The sequence below is a fragment of the Myotis daubentonii genome, chromosome 1 (genome assembly GCF_963259705.1).
Source record: "Myotis daubentonii chromosome 1, mMyoDau2.1, whole genome shotgun sequence".
Taxonomy (NCBI): Eukaryota; Metazoa; Chordata; class Mammalia; order Chiroptera; family Vespertilionidae; genus Myotis; species Myotis daubentonii.
The window spans coordinates 41,394,696-41,413,518 of NC_081840.1; the positions used below are offsets into that span (position 1 = coordinate 41,394,696).

Below are 18,823 nucleotides of genomic sequence, written 5' to 3' on the forward strand. Positions count from 1 at the left end.
GTGTGGCTCAGTTGGTTGGAGCATCATCCTGTACACCAAAACGTCGAGTGCTTGATTCCCAGCCAGGGCACATGACTAGGTTGCCAGTGAGAATCCCGGGTTGAGTATGTGTAAGAGGCAGCCAGTCGATGTCACTCTGCTCTGCTCTTCCTGCCTTCTTCTCTCTAGAGCAGTGGTTCTCAAAACTTCCTAATACCGCGACCCTTTAATACAGTTCCTCATGTTGTGGTGACCCCCAACCATAAAATTATTTTCATTGCTACTTCATAACTGTAATTTTGCTACTGTAAACAATATGTAATTATATATGTGTTTTCCAATGGTCTTAGGCGACCCCCTTTGGGAGTCGAACGACCCACAGGTTGAGAAACGCTGCTCTAAAATCAGTAAACATATCCTTGGGTGAGGATTAAAATAAGTAAGGTGCTATCCATCACTATTCCCCTGTACCCTCCTCACCTCCTCCAAACCCCCTTCTCTCTCCTGGCAATCACCACTGTTGTCCATGGTCCATGAGTTTTTTCTCTTTTTTTCTTTTTTGCTCAGTATCTCCACCCCTGCAGCCAGCACTTCCTCCCTGACAGCTGCCGGCCTGCCCTCTATCTATGAGTCTGCCTCTTGCACTATACTGTTTATATCACCTTTCCTTTGAATATATATCTATATATATAAAAGCCTAAGTGGCCGTTATGACCGGTCTACCAAATGACCCATCAACCAGTTGCTATCATGATGCACTGACCACCAGGGGGCAGACACTCAACTCAGGAGCTGCCTTCTGGTGGTCAGTGCACTCCCACAGCCAAACTCCCTCGGCCTGCCAATCTCCCGTGGTCTCTCCCTTTGCTGGTTGGCCCCGATCAGCCCCAATTGGCCCCGATCACTGGCCAGGCTGAGGGACCCCACCTGTGCACAAATTCGTGCACTGGGCCTCTAGTTGTTTCCATAATAAGACAGCAGCTCCCACTATGAAGGAAAATCTTTCTTTGGAGTTATCGCGCTATTAAGAGTTTCAGGGACTCTGGCATTAAAGCATTTGTTTCCCTAATCTCTGCTGTAAGAATTGCTCATTAAATAAATATAATAAAAGCCTACTTTTCAATAGCTAAATATGCTAAAAGCTTAATATAATTTAAAAAATTAGAAATTCTGCTAAATCGATTCAGTTATCATTACTTTTCATTATTCATACCAATCACTGGTTCACATTAAGGTTAGATGAATCATAATAGTAACCTAAAAGGCTTGGATTTTTTTGCTAAATGATCGCTCTTCTTTTTAAAATTCTCTATTTCTGAAGGTCTAAGATTAGCAAAAGGAGAGTGAGTGCATAATAATTATTAATAATGAGTTAATTTTTGCTAGGAAACCTTACTGTACAATCACTGATAGAGTATTTTATGTTAGCTTTAATCTCTCCTAATATTATTACTTTTTCTTTTTTTTTCAGTTCCATTTTAATTATGCTTACACTTAAAGCTTTCTATTTAAATTTCACCTTTTTATTTACCCATGGGGATTATTTGGAAGAATCTTAATAGTTCTGTTGATTTTAAAAAAAATATTTTTACTTATTACAAGAATCAAAACATTGTTACTTCCATTAAGAATGGTAATAAAGTTGTATGAATTTTCTACTTTTGAGCACTTCTGTTAATAATAGTACTGCTATCATCTAAATAGGAACGAGTTCAAAAGACCTTTCCTCATCCAATTGATAAATGGGCTATTGCTGATGCACAATCTGCCATAGAGAAACGAAAACGAAGAAATCCCCTCTTACTGCCTGTGGACAAAATCCATCCGTCACTGAAGGTAATAAAAAAATTAAACATTGGGGAAGTTCTTCATAATAAAAATACTTATATAGCATTGCTATGTACATAGATACACACATACAGTATTTAAATAGCACGGTCTATGTTATTGTATATGTGCACTTGCATGTGTATTTGTACTTACACATACATATATATTTCTTAATATGTGTACAAAATAAAAATAAGTATACTTTGATAAAAATCAAATTGTTTCAAATAATATTAAAAGTTAGTGATAAGCAATAATTCATCTTTGTGGCATCTTCTGATGACTACTACCCCTGACTTATTTTCAACCTTTTCTTAAGAAGATGCATAATGCCAAAAACTGTGAGTTCAAAACTGTTTTTAAGTTAATCTGTATTTATCACAGATATTTTTATATACATTGGAAAGTAGACTAGGGAATATTATTTAATCTACAGGAAATACTTGGTATACATGGATTTGAATACCCCTTGGTAACAATTCTAAGACCCTCCCTTTCTATATATATATAGAAACCATTGTATTTTGGGAATATTGGTTAAAGCAAGGTCCTTGAAGATAGCAGATACTTGTCAAATAGGTTTTGGGTAATGTATTAAGAAGTTTTCATTTAAGTCCAAACGAAGATTTATATATTAAAATGAACCGTCTCTTTTAGTTTGATACTAAAGACAAATTTGTTAGATTAGGTGTCTCTCTTTCTCTCTCTTTTTTTTTTTTTTGGTACCCTTGACCAGGAATTGAACCTGAGACCCTTTGGTGTGCAGGCCAACGCTCTTACACTGAGCCAAACTGGCCAGGGCAGATGTCTCTTTCTCTTTTCTTTTTTTTAGATGTCTCTTTCTTAAAAAAGCCCCTGATACTGGGACCAATAATTCATTTTATATCTTATGGTATCTGTAAGTTTAGACTTTGGGTTTATAGAGAATCCTTTATAAGTGATAATGTTAAGTGAAATTTTAAGTGTCTGACTAGTACTTGATAGTGTCATTTTTTAGAATTAAATTGTTTATTTTTTTCCACAGGAAGTTTTAGGATACAAAGTGGACTACCATGTGTCCTTATATATTGTGGCTGTACTAGAGTATATCTCAGCTGATATTTTGAAATTGGCTGGTAATTATGTTTTTAATATTCGACATTATGAAATATCTCAGCAGGACATTAAAGTGTCAATGTGTGCAGATAAGGTAAGTGTTAGAAGGAATTTAAATTAAACTTGAATAATAGAGACTATATATTACTTCTACCTCCCACTTTTTAATTATTATATTAGTAATTTTTATAACTCCTGGTTTTGGAAGGCAGAAAAATGCTGGCTTTACAGACTAACCAGGATATTTTAGGATTTTTCATCATGTGACAAGATAGGAATCTCTTTTCCCCCCAACAAGAATCTTTTATCTATAGGAAAAAAGCATGCAGAACCTCAAACTAGTTTAACACTAGATTGCCCAAGGAAGTCATTTTGACTGCTTTTTAATTTCAGTTAGAAAAACGATTATGTATATAAGGACACAATGTCTTAGAATTTTGTGACTTTTTGTACAACATATAAATGTGTTTATTAATAATTGTAGTTACCTCCCCCTCTTTCATTTCCGGTATATATATGTGTGTTATACCTATATTGTCCAAAAGCAGTCATTTTGACTGCTTGGGAAATTTTAGACTCTTATTATTGAATTGAGTAAATTTCTTATATGACCAGTTCAGCTCTGTATTGAAATAACAGTTTTCATTTTTTTTTCGATTACCGTCACGATAACATACAAGTACATGATAAATTGTCGATACTTGATAAGTTGCAGTTGCTCAATAAGCTAAACTAGTACTTGTTATTCGAATCTTTATGCAGTGATACTTGTTCTAATAAGTTGTTTATTTTATTTCTTTTGCGCCCTAAATTCATGAAAGAAATGTCGAATAGAAGTGAGTTATTGGAAAAGCCAAGGAACATAAGTGAAGAGTGCTCCGATATTCTTTCACGATGCAGTCATTTTGACTGCTTTTGGGCAATATAGGTATATACTAAATTTCAGTCTTTCTAGTGTTAAGAAAGGTAGTGTGAGTTTTACAGTTGTTGTTTTTTTGAGTTTTATATTTTTAGGAGCAAATAGTGTACAGAGTATTCAGCATAAGTAATTTTGAAAAACATAATTTGTTTTCATAGAATAGTTTAGTGGGGCACAGGTAGAGAGAAAAAGACTTTGCAATGCCAAACTTACTTCCTTTTGATAATTTGTTATACTTCTTCCTTCCTAGCTGTAAGCTACTGAGGAAAGAAATTGAGTCTATTTTTTCTCTCTCCTCCTTTTCTTCCCCTTTCTACTTGTCCTTTTTTTCTTACCCTTTAAGTCAATATTTTTGAGTACCTGTCATGGACCAGTCACTGTTCTGAGAATTGAAGATACAGCACTGAAAAAGTCAGCAAACTATGTTAAAAGGAATTTATTTTAATAGGAAATAAAAATATTATAAACAAATAATTGCAGCACAATGTAATTAAAGATATTAAATGAATAAGTTAAAGGTATAAGGGAGACCAGGAACACTTCACAAAGAGGCTGCCTAAACTAGACCTCTAAGGGTGAGTGACCCCCAGGACCTCGCATATGCCGGTGGTTCTCTACTTTGTACATCAAAATTACCAGAAAGCTTTTAAAGAATACTGATGCATCTCACCTGCAAAGATTCTAATTTACTGAGCCTGGGTTGGGCCTCCAAGCCTGAGTATTTTCAAATTTTTTGAAAGTATCCCAAGTGATTCTGATAAGCAATTATGATTGAGAGCTACTATACTATACCATAGTCTCAAAAATGATTTTTTACTTAAATTTCATAGTAGAAATTCTTATTTCTATTTTTACTTTGAAAATTATGATTGCATGGCTTTTTAAAACTTGTTTTTATCTCAGACTTTTAGTAAAATTTGCCTGTTCCCTGAACCACTTGAGAGTAAGTTTCAGACACAGTTTAGTGTCCTACAAACAAAAACATCAGCACAGTTTAAATTTATTTATTTATTTATTTTAATGTGGACTCATGGATTCTTATTTTACTCAATGGGCCCTAATCCACTACTTCATTAAATTGTCCCAGATTTGGCCAGTGGGGCTCCTTCAAGTTGGCTTCTTTGTCCCTATCATCTTTGAACACTCTCTTTTGACATGAGATGTTCTAGGTTCAACTTGTTCTTTACCTACTGCTCAAGCCTGGAATTGGTTGTTTCCTAAAATATCCTGGTTCTGTTTTGTGGCCTATGGTATTTAAAAACCAAGATCTGGATGCTAGATGAGCTTATTGCTATTTGAGTGTCATTGTTCTGGTCTCTTAGAAATTTCAATATAGGAGTTTACGTAGGAAAGAAAGAAGATTGCTACTAGAGGACTGAAGCCAGTGGAAAAGATTTTGAAAGGGGAACCAGGGAGAGTAGGAAAAGCTATACAGAGAAAATTATATTCGAGCTAAGTGATTAAAATGGCTATGTATTTGTCAGATAAATAAATGTGATAGTTGTAAGGAAGGTCAGAGAAGACATTCTAGACTGAGGAGAATACAAGGAACTGACCAGATTTAAGAGATGTTTCTGAATTACAGTTAACAGGATTTGGGGACAGATTTAATATAGAAGTTGGAAAAGTGGTAAATCTAAGGTAATGACAAGTTTTCTAGTTACGATGATCAAGTACATAATGTTGCTATTAGTGATGCTGAGGTGGAGTATACCTATATAGGTTTGGTCAGAAAGGGAGATAACTAGCAAGTCTTACATAACACTTACCTAGAGTCCAGAGAGATGCTGAAGCTAGAGATAAACATTTAAGGAATCATCATCTACATAGTCATTGGTAATCATCTAAGAAGATGAGTTCACATAGGAGAAAGTATAGCAGATGCAACTGACCACATTTAAGAAATATTTCTGAGTTAGAGTCAACAAGATCAGGAGGGCAGTGTTTATTTTGTTCATTGCTATATTTTACCAATATCTAGCACAGTGGCTGGTGATTAGTCAATCAGAAGTTTAAGAATGAATGAATGAATGATTATCTCATAGCGCGTTGTCAGAATTTTCTCTCATCTCTTTGAAGTTGTTTTATGTTTTGGAGTTTCCTGTTTGAGATTATGCCTTTTTCTCCCCTGAACTCTTAAGAAAGTAGTTTTCAGAATATATAATTAAGTAGGTCCAATTTTTCTTTATTAACTATTTTTAAAATATATATTTTTATAGCCCTAGCTGGTTTGGCTCAGGGTATAGAGCATCAGCCTGCAGACTGAAGGGTCCCGGGTTCGAGTCCAGTCAAGGGCACATGCCAGGTTGTGGGCTCGATCCCCAGTGTGGGGCATTCAAGAGACAGCCAATCAATGATATTCTCTCTTTCCCTCCCTCCCTCCCTCCCTCTCCCTTCTTTTCTGAAATCAATAAAAAATATATTTTTTAAATAAATGTGATAATTGGAAGGGAGGTAAGAGATTTTTTAAAATATATTTTTATTGATTTCAGAGAGGACGAGAGAGGGAGAGAGAGATAGAAACATCAATGATGAAAGAGAATCATTGATTGGCTGCCTCCTGCATGCCCCACACTGGGGATCGAGCCCACAACCCAGACATATGCCCTGACTGGGAATCAAAAGGTGACCTCCTGATTCATAGGTTGACGCTCAACCACTGAGCCACGATGGCCAGGCTATTAACTATTTTAATTGTGAAAAGTATGGTCACCTTTTTCTTACTGCTTCTAATTTACAACCAGTTCTTGCCTGTTGGTTGACTTATGTAGCAATTTTTACTATTTTCTGAAAGGGGAAATTGTTGCTATAACAACTTACGCTGCTTCTGTGGGGTGCTTGGTTTTAACAAATGAATTTAGTAGTAGTTGTTAATGTTATCCTTCAGAAAAGCATCACACTTTTCATCTATCATGTGCCTCTACTATAGTATCATTTCATTTTTTTTCTCCTTTGAACACATCTAAGTGCATATAACCATCCTTACAGTAGGGCAAGGAACTATTATTTTGAATGTCTGCTATTTGCTAGACATAGTAGTATGCATTTTATATACATTACCTCATTGAATTCTCTCATCAGTTTCATTTTATATACTAGAGGTCCAGTGCATGAAAATTTGTGCATTCAGGAGGTGGGGTGTCCCTCAGCCCGGCCTGTGTCCTCTCACAGTCTGGGAGCCCTCAGGGGATATTCAGCTTCCATGGGGAGCAGGCCTAAGCCGCAGTCTGGCCTCCCTCTGTGGGAGGCGACCTCGACGGGCCAATCTGGGGATGGCAAGCGGCCGTCCCCACCCTGAATTACCCCACCCCAATTGCAGGTGGCCTCCCTCTTCAGGAGGCATCCCCAGAGAGCTGATCTGGGGACGGCGAGAGGCCAGCCCCACCCTGAATCGCCTCACCATCGCCGGTGGCCTCCCTCTGTGGGAGGCGACTGGGTGGGCAATCGGGATGGTGCCGGCCCCCATCACCCCGCTGCTGGTCGCTGCTGCTGCCTCCCCATCATCATCCCCTCCCTCTGCCCACTGGCATGCACCTTGACTGGCCTGGAGCCTCCTGCTCGCAGGCCCCCCCACACACACCGATTGTTCCACTATTCGGTTAATTTGCATATTATGCTTTTGTTATATAGGATAAGGAATCTACCTTTAAAAGAATAATCATCTGTAATCACAGGTGAATGAGTAGTTGAACTAGGATTTTGACTGAGTTGTTGTTTGCACACACACACATATTTTACTATTAGATTTATCTTATTTCCAGAAATATTTATTTTCTCCTTCAACTTTTCATATTTCTCTTATTTGGAATTTTTTCACATATTGGCCTGTAATATAGACAGCTCTGATTGTTTAGTATAATGTTTTAATTGCAAGTACTTTGAGATGGTTTTATAAAAGTAAGGAAAATAAGTTATGCACTATTGATTTATTTCTCAGGTTTTGATGGACATGTTTGATCAGGATGACATAGGTTTGGTTTCCCTTTGTGAAGATGAACCTAGTTCTTCAGGTGAATTAAACTACTATGACCTTGTCAGAACTGAAATTGCAGAAGAAAGACAGTATCTGCGAGAACTAAATATGATCATAAAAGTGTTTCGAGAAGCCTTTCTTTCTGACAAAAAGCTGTTTAAACCTTCTGTAAGTAACTTTTTCGGTTTGAAATTCTGTCTACCCTAAAGGTCAGGTAGCAGCTTAAAATCATAAATAGTAACTTTAGGAGCATATTAAACAAACATTCTTTCATGTAGTACTTCTAGGTTTTTAAAATATGTAAATTATTATACTAACTAGAGGCCTGGTGTACGAAATTCATGCATGGGTAGGGGGGTTTCTCAGCCCGGCCTGCACCCTCTCCAATCCAGGAACCCTTGGAGGATGTTCGACTGCCGGTCAGACATCCCTCTCGCAATCCAGGACAGCTGGCTCCTAACTGCTCACCTGCCTGCCTGCCTTATCGCCCCTAACCACCTCTGCCTGCTGGCCTGATGCCCCTAACTTCTCCCCAGCCAGCATGATCTCCCCCTAACTGCTCCCCTGCCAGCTCAATAGCCCCTAACTGCCCTCCCCTACTGACCTGATTGCCCCTAACTGCCCTCCCCTGCCAGCCTGATTCCTTCTAACTTCCCTCCCCTGCCAGCCTGCTCGCCCCTAACTGCCCTCCCCTGCTGGCCTGATTGCCCCAAACTGCCCTCCCCTGCCATCCTGATTGCCCCCTAAGTGCCCTCCCTTGCCGGCCTGATCATCCCCTAACTGCTCCCCCCTAACTGCTTCCACCTGTCAGTCTGATCACCCCTTAACTGCTCCCCCTGCCAGCCTGATCGCCCCCTAACTGCTCCCCCCTGCTGGCCTGATCGCCCCCTAATTGCTCCCCCCTGCCAGCCTGATCGCCCCCTAACTGCTCCCCCCTGCCAGCCTGATCACCCCCTAACTGCTTCCTCCTGCCGGCCTGATCACCCCCTAACTGCTCCCCCCTGCTGGCCTTATCGCCCCCTAACTGCTCCCCTCTGCTGGCCTGATCGCCCCCTAACCGCCTCTGCCTAGGCCCCTGCCACCATGGCTTTGTCTAGAAGATGTCCGGTCTAATTAGCATATTACCCTTTTATTAGTATAGATGTAATAAGTTTGATGATAATGAGAATTTGATGCAAAATGAGAAAGGAGAATTATACTGGAATGAAATCTCTTTTTCTGCCATGCAGCATCTAAGATTTATTGTCGTTCATTTGAAGATGGTGAAAAAGATGTATGGTCTAGAAAAGACATGCTTTCTCCTGTCTTTTTGTGTGTTTGTTTTTTGTTAATCCTCACCCAAGGATATTTTTCCATTGATTTTAGAGAGAGTGGAAGGTGGGGGAGAGACACAGAGAAACATTGATTGGTTGCCTCCCACACACATCCATGGGTTGGGGATTGAGCCTGCAATTCCCTTGACTGAAATCAGAACTGGGACCTTTTAGTCCCTGTGCTGATGCTCTATCCACTGAGCCAGACCAGCTAGGGCTCTCCTGTCTTTTGGTAGGTACTTTAAGGCAGTACTTTAAAGTTTTAACAGTGGAACTTTTTAAGGATAAAAGTATGCAAAATATCACATTAACAAAGGCAGAACTGCTCTGTTAAAAGACAGGGCATGAGAGGTGAGAGTAGGATGGGGATCCAGGAAGTTTTGTTCATCTTTTTATATCTCTGTAGCTTTGAAAGTCAACTCTAAAGAATTCAGGTAAGCAAATACTCTTTTTTAAAAAAATATTTTTCCTATATACTAACCATGTAATATCAAAAAAAGAAATGAAGAAAACGAATTTCATCTGCAATAGCAACAAAAAGGATAAAATACCTGGGAATAAACTTAAAAGAAGTGAAGAACCTATATACCAAAAACTATAAGGCACAGGTTGTAAGAAATTGAGAAGACACAAAGAAATGGAAATATATTCTATGTTCATGGATTGGAAGAATCAACATAGCTAAAATGGCCATATTACCTAAAGCAATATAAAGACTTTATGCAATCCCCATCAAAATCCTTATGACATTTTTCAAAGAAATAGAACAAAAAAACCCATCAAGTTTGTATGGGACCACAAAGGACCCTGAATAGTCAAAGCCATCCTGAAAAAAAAACCAAAAAAAACACACAAGAAACAACAAATCAGAGGTGGTATACTCCCTGACTTCAAATTATACTACAAAGCTACAATAATCAAAACAGTATGGTAGTGAGTCAAAACCATACTGCCTGCTTAATAAATGGTACTGGGAAAATTAGAAAACCGCATACAAAAGAATGAAGCTAGACTGCTATTTTTTAAAAATAGGTTTTTATTGATGTTAGATGGAAGGAGAGAGGGAGACGTTGCTGTGAGAAACACTGATGAGTTGCCTCCAGTACACACTGGGACTGGGGACCAAACCCACAACCTGGCATTGTGCCCTGACTGAGAATTGAACTGGTGACCTTTTGGTACACAGGACCATGCTCAACCAACTGAGCCACCGGCCAGGACTAGACTGCTATTAGACACCAAATGCAAAAATTTAATGGATTAAAGACTTAGTATAAGACCTGAAACAATAAAAATACATAGAAGAAAACATAGGTGCTAAACTTAGGGACCTTAATCTCAGAGAGACTTTTGTGAACTTGGCCCCAAAGGCAAAAGAAGCAAAAGCAAAAATAAATGAACGGGATTACATAAAAATGAAAAGTTTCTACACAGTAAAAGTAACCATAAACCAAACAAAAAGGCAACCAACCATATGGAAGAAAATGTTTGTAAACAATACTTCAGAAAACGGACTATTATTCAAAATATACAAAGAACCCATACAACTTTAACAACAATAAAAACACAATTTAATTTAAAAAATGGGCAGAGCCTCGTTCCCAACTTGCTAGATGGTGATTGAAAAAGATGAGAAGCTGGATACTGAGGAGTAAAACCTGAAGCCAAGAAAACTGATGCTGATAGCAAGGTTAAGAAGGGTAACTCAAGGCCAACACACCTAAGAAGGGGAAGCCCCACTGCAGCTAAACCCTGTGCTAGTGAGAGAAATTGGTATATATTCCCAGTGGGCTATGTATTCCTGAAAGGCCATTTGCAAGAGGAAGTATTCAGCAGCTAAAGCAAGGATTAAAAAGTGAAAGGAGAAAGTTCTTGGTACCATCAAAAAACCATTTGGTGGCAAGAAGAATGATGGTACCCAAGTGTTTAAACTTAGCAAAATGCCTAGATCTTATTCTACTGACGGTGCACATCAAAAGCTGTTGAACCACAACCAGAAACACTTCAATTAACCTGTAAGAAAACTGTGGGCTAGCATCATTCCCCAGTGACCATTCTGATTATCCTCACTGGGCACCACAGAGACAAGAGGGTGGTTTTCCTGAAGCATCTGAACAATGGCTTGCTACTTATGACTGGACCTCTGTCCCTAAATTGAGTTCCTCTACAAAGGCATAGAACACACCAGAAATTTGTCATCGCCACCTCCACTAAAATTGGTATCAGTGGTGTGAAAATCCCAAAACATCTCATTGATGCTTACTTCAAGAAGAAGCTAGCCAGTGTGGCTCATTTGGTTGGAGTGTTGTCTACCACACCAAAAGGTGGCAGGTTCGTTTCCCAGTCAGGGCACATACCCGGGTTGCAGGTTCAATTCATGGTCAGGGTTGTGGGTTTGATCCACAGTAGGGGCATGTGTGTTTCTGTCTCACATCAATGTTTCTCTCTAAAAAAGTCAATAAAGATTTTAAAATAATTTATTTTTAAAAGAAGAGGCTGCACAAGCCTAGACACCAGGATGGTGAGCTCTTTGATAGAGAGAGAGGGAAATATGAGATTATAAAACAGTGCAAGTTTAATCAGAAAACCGTGGACTTGCAAATTCTGCCAAAATTCAAAGCTGTTTCTCAGCTCCAGGGCTACCTTCGCTCTGTCTTTGCTCTCACAAATGGGACTTATTCTCACAAATTGGTGTTCTAAATATCACATGACGAATCTAATTAAATACCTGATCTGTTTAAAGAAATAAATAAAAAATAAAAAACTGGCCCTGGCTAGTTTGGCTCAGGGGATAGAATGTCGGTCTGTGGACTGAAGGATCCCAGCTTCAGTTCCGGTCAAGGGCACATGCCCGGATTGTGGGCTCGATCCCTGGTAGGGGTCGTGCAGGAGGCAGCCGATCAATGATTCTCTCTCATCATTGATGTTTCTCTCTCTCTCTCCCCCTCTCCCTTCTCTGAAATCAATTTTAAAAAATATATTTAAAAAATAATGATAATAAAAAAATAAAAATAAAAAACTGGGCAGAAGACCTGAACAGAACTTTTTCCCAAGAAGATATAAAAATGGCCAACAGATAAATGAACAGATGCTCAACTTCACTAGCTATAAGAGAAATGCAAATCAAAACCACAGTGAAATGGTACCTCAATGGCTATTATCAATAAGATAAGAAATAAGTGTTGGAGAGGATATGGAGAAAAAGGAACCCTCATACACTGCTGGTGGGAATGTAAATTGGTACAGTCACTATGGAAAATAATATGGAGGGTTCTCAAAAAATTAAGAATAGAGCTACATATGACGCAGCAATCTGGATTCTCTTCTAGATGCCTACCCCCAAATTTTGAAATATTTATTTGTAAAGGTATTTATATCCAGGTGTTCATTGCAGCATTATTTATGGTAGCCAAGATATGGAAACAACCAAAGTATCCTTCAGTGGATGACTGCATACAGATGTACATATGTATAATGGAATATTACTCACCCATGAAAAATGAAATCTTACCATTTGCAAAAACATAGATGGACCTAGAAGGTATTATGCTAAGTGAAATAAGTCAGACAGAGAAAGATATATATGATTTCACTTGTGGAATTTGAAACACAGAAACAGAAACAACCTATAGATATAAATAACAATTGGTAATTGCCAGATGGGAGGAGGTAGGGGATGGGTAAAAATGGTGAAAGGGATTAAGAAGCACAGATTGCCAGTTATAAAAATAGTCATGGAGATACAAAGTTCAGCATAAGGAATATAGTTGATAATATTATAATAACTATGTATGATGTCAGATTGGTACTAGACTTATTGGTGCTAGACTTATATACACTTTATAAGGTATAGAAATGTTTGATCACATAATTGTATACCTGAAACTAATATAACATTTTATGTCAACTGCAATTGAAAAATAAATTTTATAAAAACTATTCCAGAATCTATATTTTCAATAAACTTATTATGTGTAATCCAAAAGGCTTTTAATTTTCCTTTCTTATTTGTTATTGACTTTTGCTATGTTTTAGAATATATTTATATGTCTTGGAATATATTAGTAAGTGATTGGGTAAGCTACGCCCTTAATATTTATATTACTTTAACAACTTTTAAACAAAATTCTCACCCTCACATCTTGACCTTTTTATTTTTTCAGGACATTGAAAAGATTTTCAGTAACATATCAGATATACATGAGTTGACAATAAAACTTTTAGGTTTGATTGAAGACACAGTTGAAATGACTGATGAGAGCAGTCCTCACCCCTTGGCTGGCAGCTGTTTTGAAGATTTGGCAGAAGTAAGTTTATGAAACTACTTTATTCTCATTTAAATCTTAAATGCTGTTATTAAGAAATTTAGTAAGATTTTTTTGGTGAAAATTAGAAGACACTACCGGCTATTATAAAAAATACTTAAGATTTAACCAGTAGCAACGTACAGTTACACTCTATTTATAATGACACTTTATAGTGTGTGTATGATAATACTTATAGTGAAAGTTGATAGAATAGTAAGTTTTAAGTTTTTTTAATGGCAAATGCATTTTAAGTAAAAGAAACTTTATTGACCAGAGCTGTTTAGCTTTTGTGAATTTTAGTCTTAATTTCCAAAATTTGAAAAGGAAGTTTGCATTTTAATTTTGTTTCCAAAGTGAAAATCATTTTGTTGTCCTAAATTATTATAAAAGTAATGTAATTCACTGTAAAAATAATCACAAAGAGGTAAATATAAATAAAATAAAAATCACTCCGTTTTGCAACACGCAGAAGTTATCCTTATAACATACAGTATTTTCTACACACATATACATATGTGTACTTACAAAAATAGGATCTTACTCTTTTATTACCTGCTTTATTTTTTTCAATGAATATATCACAGTTGTTTTCCAGGTTAATAAAAGTACTTCAGCCCAATTTTTAAAGTCCGAATAGTACCACGTTGTTATGGAGACACCATAACATTTTAACTATCTATTATCATTAGGCATGTATGTTGTTTCCATTTTTGTTATTGTAAATAATACTGCAACAAACATATTCATACTGTGACTTCATAGTCTAATAATTGTTTTAGAATATATTCGTAGACGAGGAATTGTAGTACTAAAGACTTGGTATGTTTTTAGAACTTTGAAACATTTTGCCAAATTTATTTCCAAATAAATTCTAGTACGTATATGCAGGCTTTTTTCCCCACACTTCCACTAACTCTGAGATTATGCCATTTTTGCCAGTCTAGTGGTAAAAGAAAACTCCAGCATCTCACTGTTGTTGTGTTTTTTTTTTAACTAATGATGTTGAACATCTTGTCATACTCATTGGCCATTTCTTTTTAATTTCTTTTGGAAAACAGGATTTTCAAAGTACATCTTTAGAGTTCATGTAAATTTTCTAATTTTTATTTAAATTTTTCTGAAACTATAGGTCACTTTTATTACATCTGTTTTATATACAATGAAATATAGTATTGAAAATATTCAGTTACTGATGCCTAACCAAAATATTCAGGTTTGCTTTTTATTAGAAAGTTTTTATATTGTGATAACTTGGCATATTAATTTGTAGTTTGCTTGCCTGCTATACTCTTAAAGATATTATGGTTCAAAAACAATTTTCTAATTTTTACAAAAATATTTTTTTATTGATTTTAGAGAGGAAGGGAGAGGGAGAGAGAGCGAGATTAGAAACATCAGTGATGAGAGGGAATCATTGATTGGCTGCCTCCTGCAGCCCCACACGGGATGAGCCTGCAACCTGGGTATGTGCCCTGACCTGGAATCGAACCGTGACCTCCTGGTTCACAGGTTGACACTAAACCACTGAGCCACGCCAGCCAGGCATTTTTGTTTTGTTGTAAAATATATATATTTAAAAATTTGCCATTTTAACCACTTTTAAGTATACAATTCAGTCGTTAATTAAATGCACAATATTATACAACCATTACCATTATCTATTTCCAGAACTTTTTTACCACCCTAAACAGAAACTCTACTCATTAAGCAACAACTCCCTCTTTTTCCCACCCTCCAACCATGGGTAATTTTAATCTACTTTCTGTCTCTATGAATTTGCTGATTCTAGATATTTGATATAACTAGAATCATACAATATTTGTTCTTTGTGTCTGCTTATTTTACTTGGTTTACTTATTTTACTTACTGCCTTATTTTACAAGGTTCATCCATGTCATTGCATGTATCAGAACTCCATTTCTTTCTATGGTTGAGCATTGTATGTATATATCATGTTTTGTTTATCCAGTTATTTATTGATGAACACTTGTGGTTTTTTTCTGCCTTTTGGCTATTGTGAATAATGCTGCAATTACGTTGTTACACAAGTATCTGTTTGAGTCCCTGTTTTCAGTTCATTGGGGTACATACCTAGGAGTAGAATTGCTGGGTCATATGGTAATTCTTTGTTTAGCTCTCTGAGGAACTGCCAAAAATATTTTGTATAGGGGCTATACCATTTTACATTACCACTGGCAATAGATGAGGGTTTCAATTTCTCTACATTCTTGCCAATACTTGTTATTTCTGAAAAACATGCTATATTTTTTAAAATACAGAAGTGAAACAAACCCCTTAGTTTTAACTAAACATTGGAGATATTGATTATTATCAAATAGTAGGAATTTAAATATAAACATTGGACAAAATATGTGTAGTTTCTGTCTTGTTATTTTACTGTATATTAGTCTTTGCTTTCTTTTTCTAATCTTTATCCAAAAGAACAGTACCATCAAAGAGCGGTATCACTTTTTGCTTACTTTGAAAGTATCCTAAGTATAAACTTATTTCAACGTAGGCAAGACTAACTGAAATTTCAAATCTCAGCCTTCTTTTACTAATAGATACACTTTTTACTTATTGGGGGTAATGTGCATAAGCATTTTAATAGTTTGATACTTGTGAACACAAAATCAGTGACCTATTTTAAGACTAGTAGCTTCCTGTGATCAATAGCTCAAGGTCTCAAGGTCATTGTTTACATTTTAAAAAATTTCACAGTTACAGCCATAGTTACTGTTTGTCCCTCCAAAGTAGATGGCAAAGAGTTCTAAAAAATTTTCCATTAAATAATCTGTGCCATATTAATAGAAAAGATGATCTTTTAAACCTAACACATTTTCTTTTTTAAAAAATAGGAGCAAGCATTTGATCCTTATGAAACATTATCACAGGACATTCTTTCACCAAAATTTAATGAACATTTCAGTAAGTTGATGGCCAGACCTGCAGTGGCTCTACACTTTCAGGTAAATTTAAAGTCATTTTTTAAAGTAAAGCAACTAAAGAACTATTTTACCAATTCATTCTAAATATTTGTAATTCTAGGATCTTTCACAAAGTAACTGAGGAAAATTGTCACCAATCTTTCAAAATCTGTTCATTTAAACCCTATTTTAGATTGAAAAAACTAATCTGTTTTTAATATAGAAATCTTTTAAAGAATGCCATCACACATACTGATCTGGCAAATTCTAGATCTGGGATATAGAGATGATTATGGAGAGCTATTTCAGGTTCTTATTTTCAACAAGATAGAACTGAAATCATCAGGAGTGGAGAATATCCTTATGTGTACTCATACCGATTTCTCTATCAGGCCTATAATTTAAGGAGATAAATATATTAATGGGAAGTATACAAGTTAATTGGTTCAGTAATACAGTTAGATAAAGTGAAAGTAAGTGGAGACAAAATTTATATTTTTACTTTTTAACACTAAACGAAGGTTATGTTGGCATTGATGATCCTTGACTACTTATTGCTGTAGAAACTTCCTGATCTAGACAGGCTCTTCTCCCTTAGCATATTAATATGGTCAAATCTTTATTCTCTTAAAACAAGCAATAAACTTGTCATGTTCTTTTTTTGTTTTTTTCCCCCTTTGTAGCCAATTATCTTCATATTACTTTTTACCATTTTTCATTAAACTTCTACCACTTGTGTCTTAATCAGGGTATAACAATAAAAACTGCCTTGACAATGAACTTAACCATGAAACCAAGTGGATATTTTTATTTCATATTTATGTCTGTAATATTTGTGAGTCCTCCTCTTATCCTTTTGGCTCCCATGATACTTTCTCCTAATTTTCATCTTCTCTGATTTCTTCTTCTCAGTCTCCTTAATTGCAGGCTCCATGGTCAACCTCTGATTTTCTGTCCCTCTAATGCTCTTCTTTGGTGACTTTATTTATACCCTTTGCTTTAGCTACTGCCTATATGCTCGTGACTTCATATTTGTTTTTTTCATTGAATTTATTGGGGTAACATTGGTTCATAAAACCATACAGGTTTCAAGTGTACAACTCAATAAAATATTATCTGCATACTGCATCCTGTGCCTATCACTCCCTTTCCATCCTTATTTCTCCCCCTTTGCCCACATCAATCCACTCCCCACCTCCCTTTCTCTCTGGCTATCACTACACTGTTGTCTGTGTCTATGTGATACATACACACACGTATATACATACATACTAGAGGCTCGGAGCGCGGAATCATGCACCAGTGGGGTCCCTCAGCCTGGCCTGTGCCCTCTCGCAATCCAGGACCTCTCAGGGATCCCCGCATCGGGCCAAAACCTGCAGTCTGACATCCCCCGAGGGAGGTAGTAGTGGGTGAAGCAGCAGGTGGCTGGGGAGGAGCCTGAACTCGGGCCAGGTGCCTCGCCGCTCCCGCTTATCCTGCCCCACTGCGCCTGCCCCCACCACCACTCAGTAGTGCTGCCTTGGAGGCAGGAGAGGCTTGCACCACCGCAGCTGTGCTTGCCAGCTGTGAGCCTGGCATCTGGCACCCCTTGGTCAGCTAAGCAGTGCTCCCACTGTGGGAGCGCACTGACCACCAGGGGGCAGCTCCTGTGTTGAGCATCTTCCTTCTGGTGGTCAATGTGCATCATAGCGACCGGTCGTTCAGTCACTTGGGCTTTTATATATATAGATGTGTGTGTGTATGTGTGTGTGTATGTATATATATATATTTTTTCTTTGTTTAATCCTTTAACTTTCTTTCATCCAGCCCCCAACCCGCTTCCCCTCTGACAGCTGTCAGTCTGTTCCTGTATCCATGCCTCTGTTTCTATTTTGTTCATCCGTTTATTTTGTTCATTAGATTCTACATACAAGTGAGATCATATGCTATTTGTCTTTGACTGGCATATTTCATTTAGCATAATACTCTCCAGGTCAATCCATGCTGTTGCAAAGGATTACAGTTCCTTTTATTGGTGACTTCATATTTGTATTTTTAAGCCATAATTCTATTTTGAGCAGTGTTTGTACACTTTATATAATCAGCTGCCTTAATTCACTTAGACATCCCATGGGCACTTCAAAAATGTAAATATTCATTTACCATCTTTTCCCTGCCTTGTTTACTGTGCATTCCCATTACCATATTCTATGTCTATTCAAAAGCTTGTCAATGTGGAATAAAAATTATATCTATAATTCTCAAAATTTATTTCAATGAAGGAATCATTTTTTAAAGTTAATCTTATATGTAGATATAAACCATAAAGTAAACATTTGTTAAATTGGACAATCTGCCAATAAGGTATTTGCATATTCATTTAAAGCACTCATATTTCTTGTTTTATCCCTACATTATTAGTAGTTCTTACTGTGTGATTTGATGTCTAGGGTGCAATTTATTTAAACTATTGCTTCAGATATTCAGTGAAGTTGAAA

The 18,823-nt window shown here is 36.9% G+C and overlaps 1 protein-coding gene and 1 pseudogene across 6 annotated transcripts in view; both read left to right on the forward strand.

The window, feature by feature from the left end:
- The window catches only part of SOS2 (SOS Ras/Rho guanine nucleotide exchange factor 2), a 105,033-nt gene that overhangs the window by 35,234 nt on the left and 50,976 nt on the right, over positions 1 to 18,823 (forward strand). For 5 of the 6 annotated variants that reach the window (XM_059696667.1, XM_059696672.1, XM_059696706.1 and 2 more), the window contains exons 3-7: positions 1,684 to 1,815; positions 2,834 to 2,998; positions 7,761 to 7,964; positions 13,273 to 13,416; positions 16,275 to 16,385. In XM_059696667.1, coding sequence (XP_059552650.1) covers positions 1,684 to 1,815; positions 2,834 to 2,998; positions 7,761 to 7,964; positions 13,273 to 13,416; positions 16,275 to 16,385 — 756 coding nt within the window. The remainder of the gene's footprint in view (positions 1 to 1,683; positions 1,816 to 2,833; positions 2,999 to 7,760; positions 7,965 to 13,272; positions 13,417 to 16,274; positions 16,386 to 18,823) is intronic. The other variant, XM_059696699.1, reaches the window with a different exon arrangement.
- Positions 8,754 to 13,049, forward strand: LOC132234976 (large ribosomal subunit protein eL6-like; annotated as a pseudogene).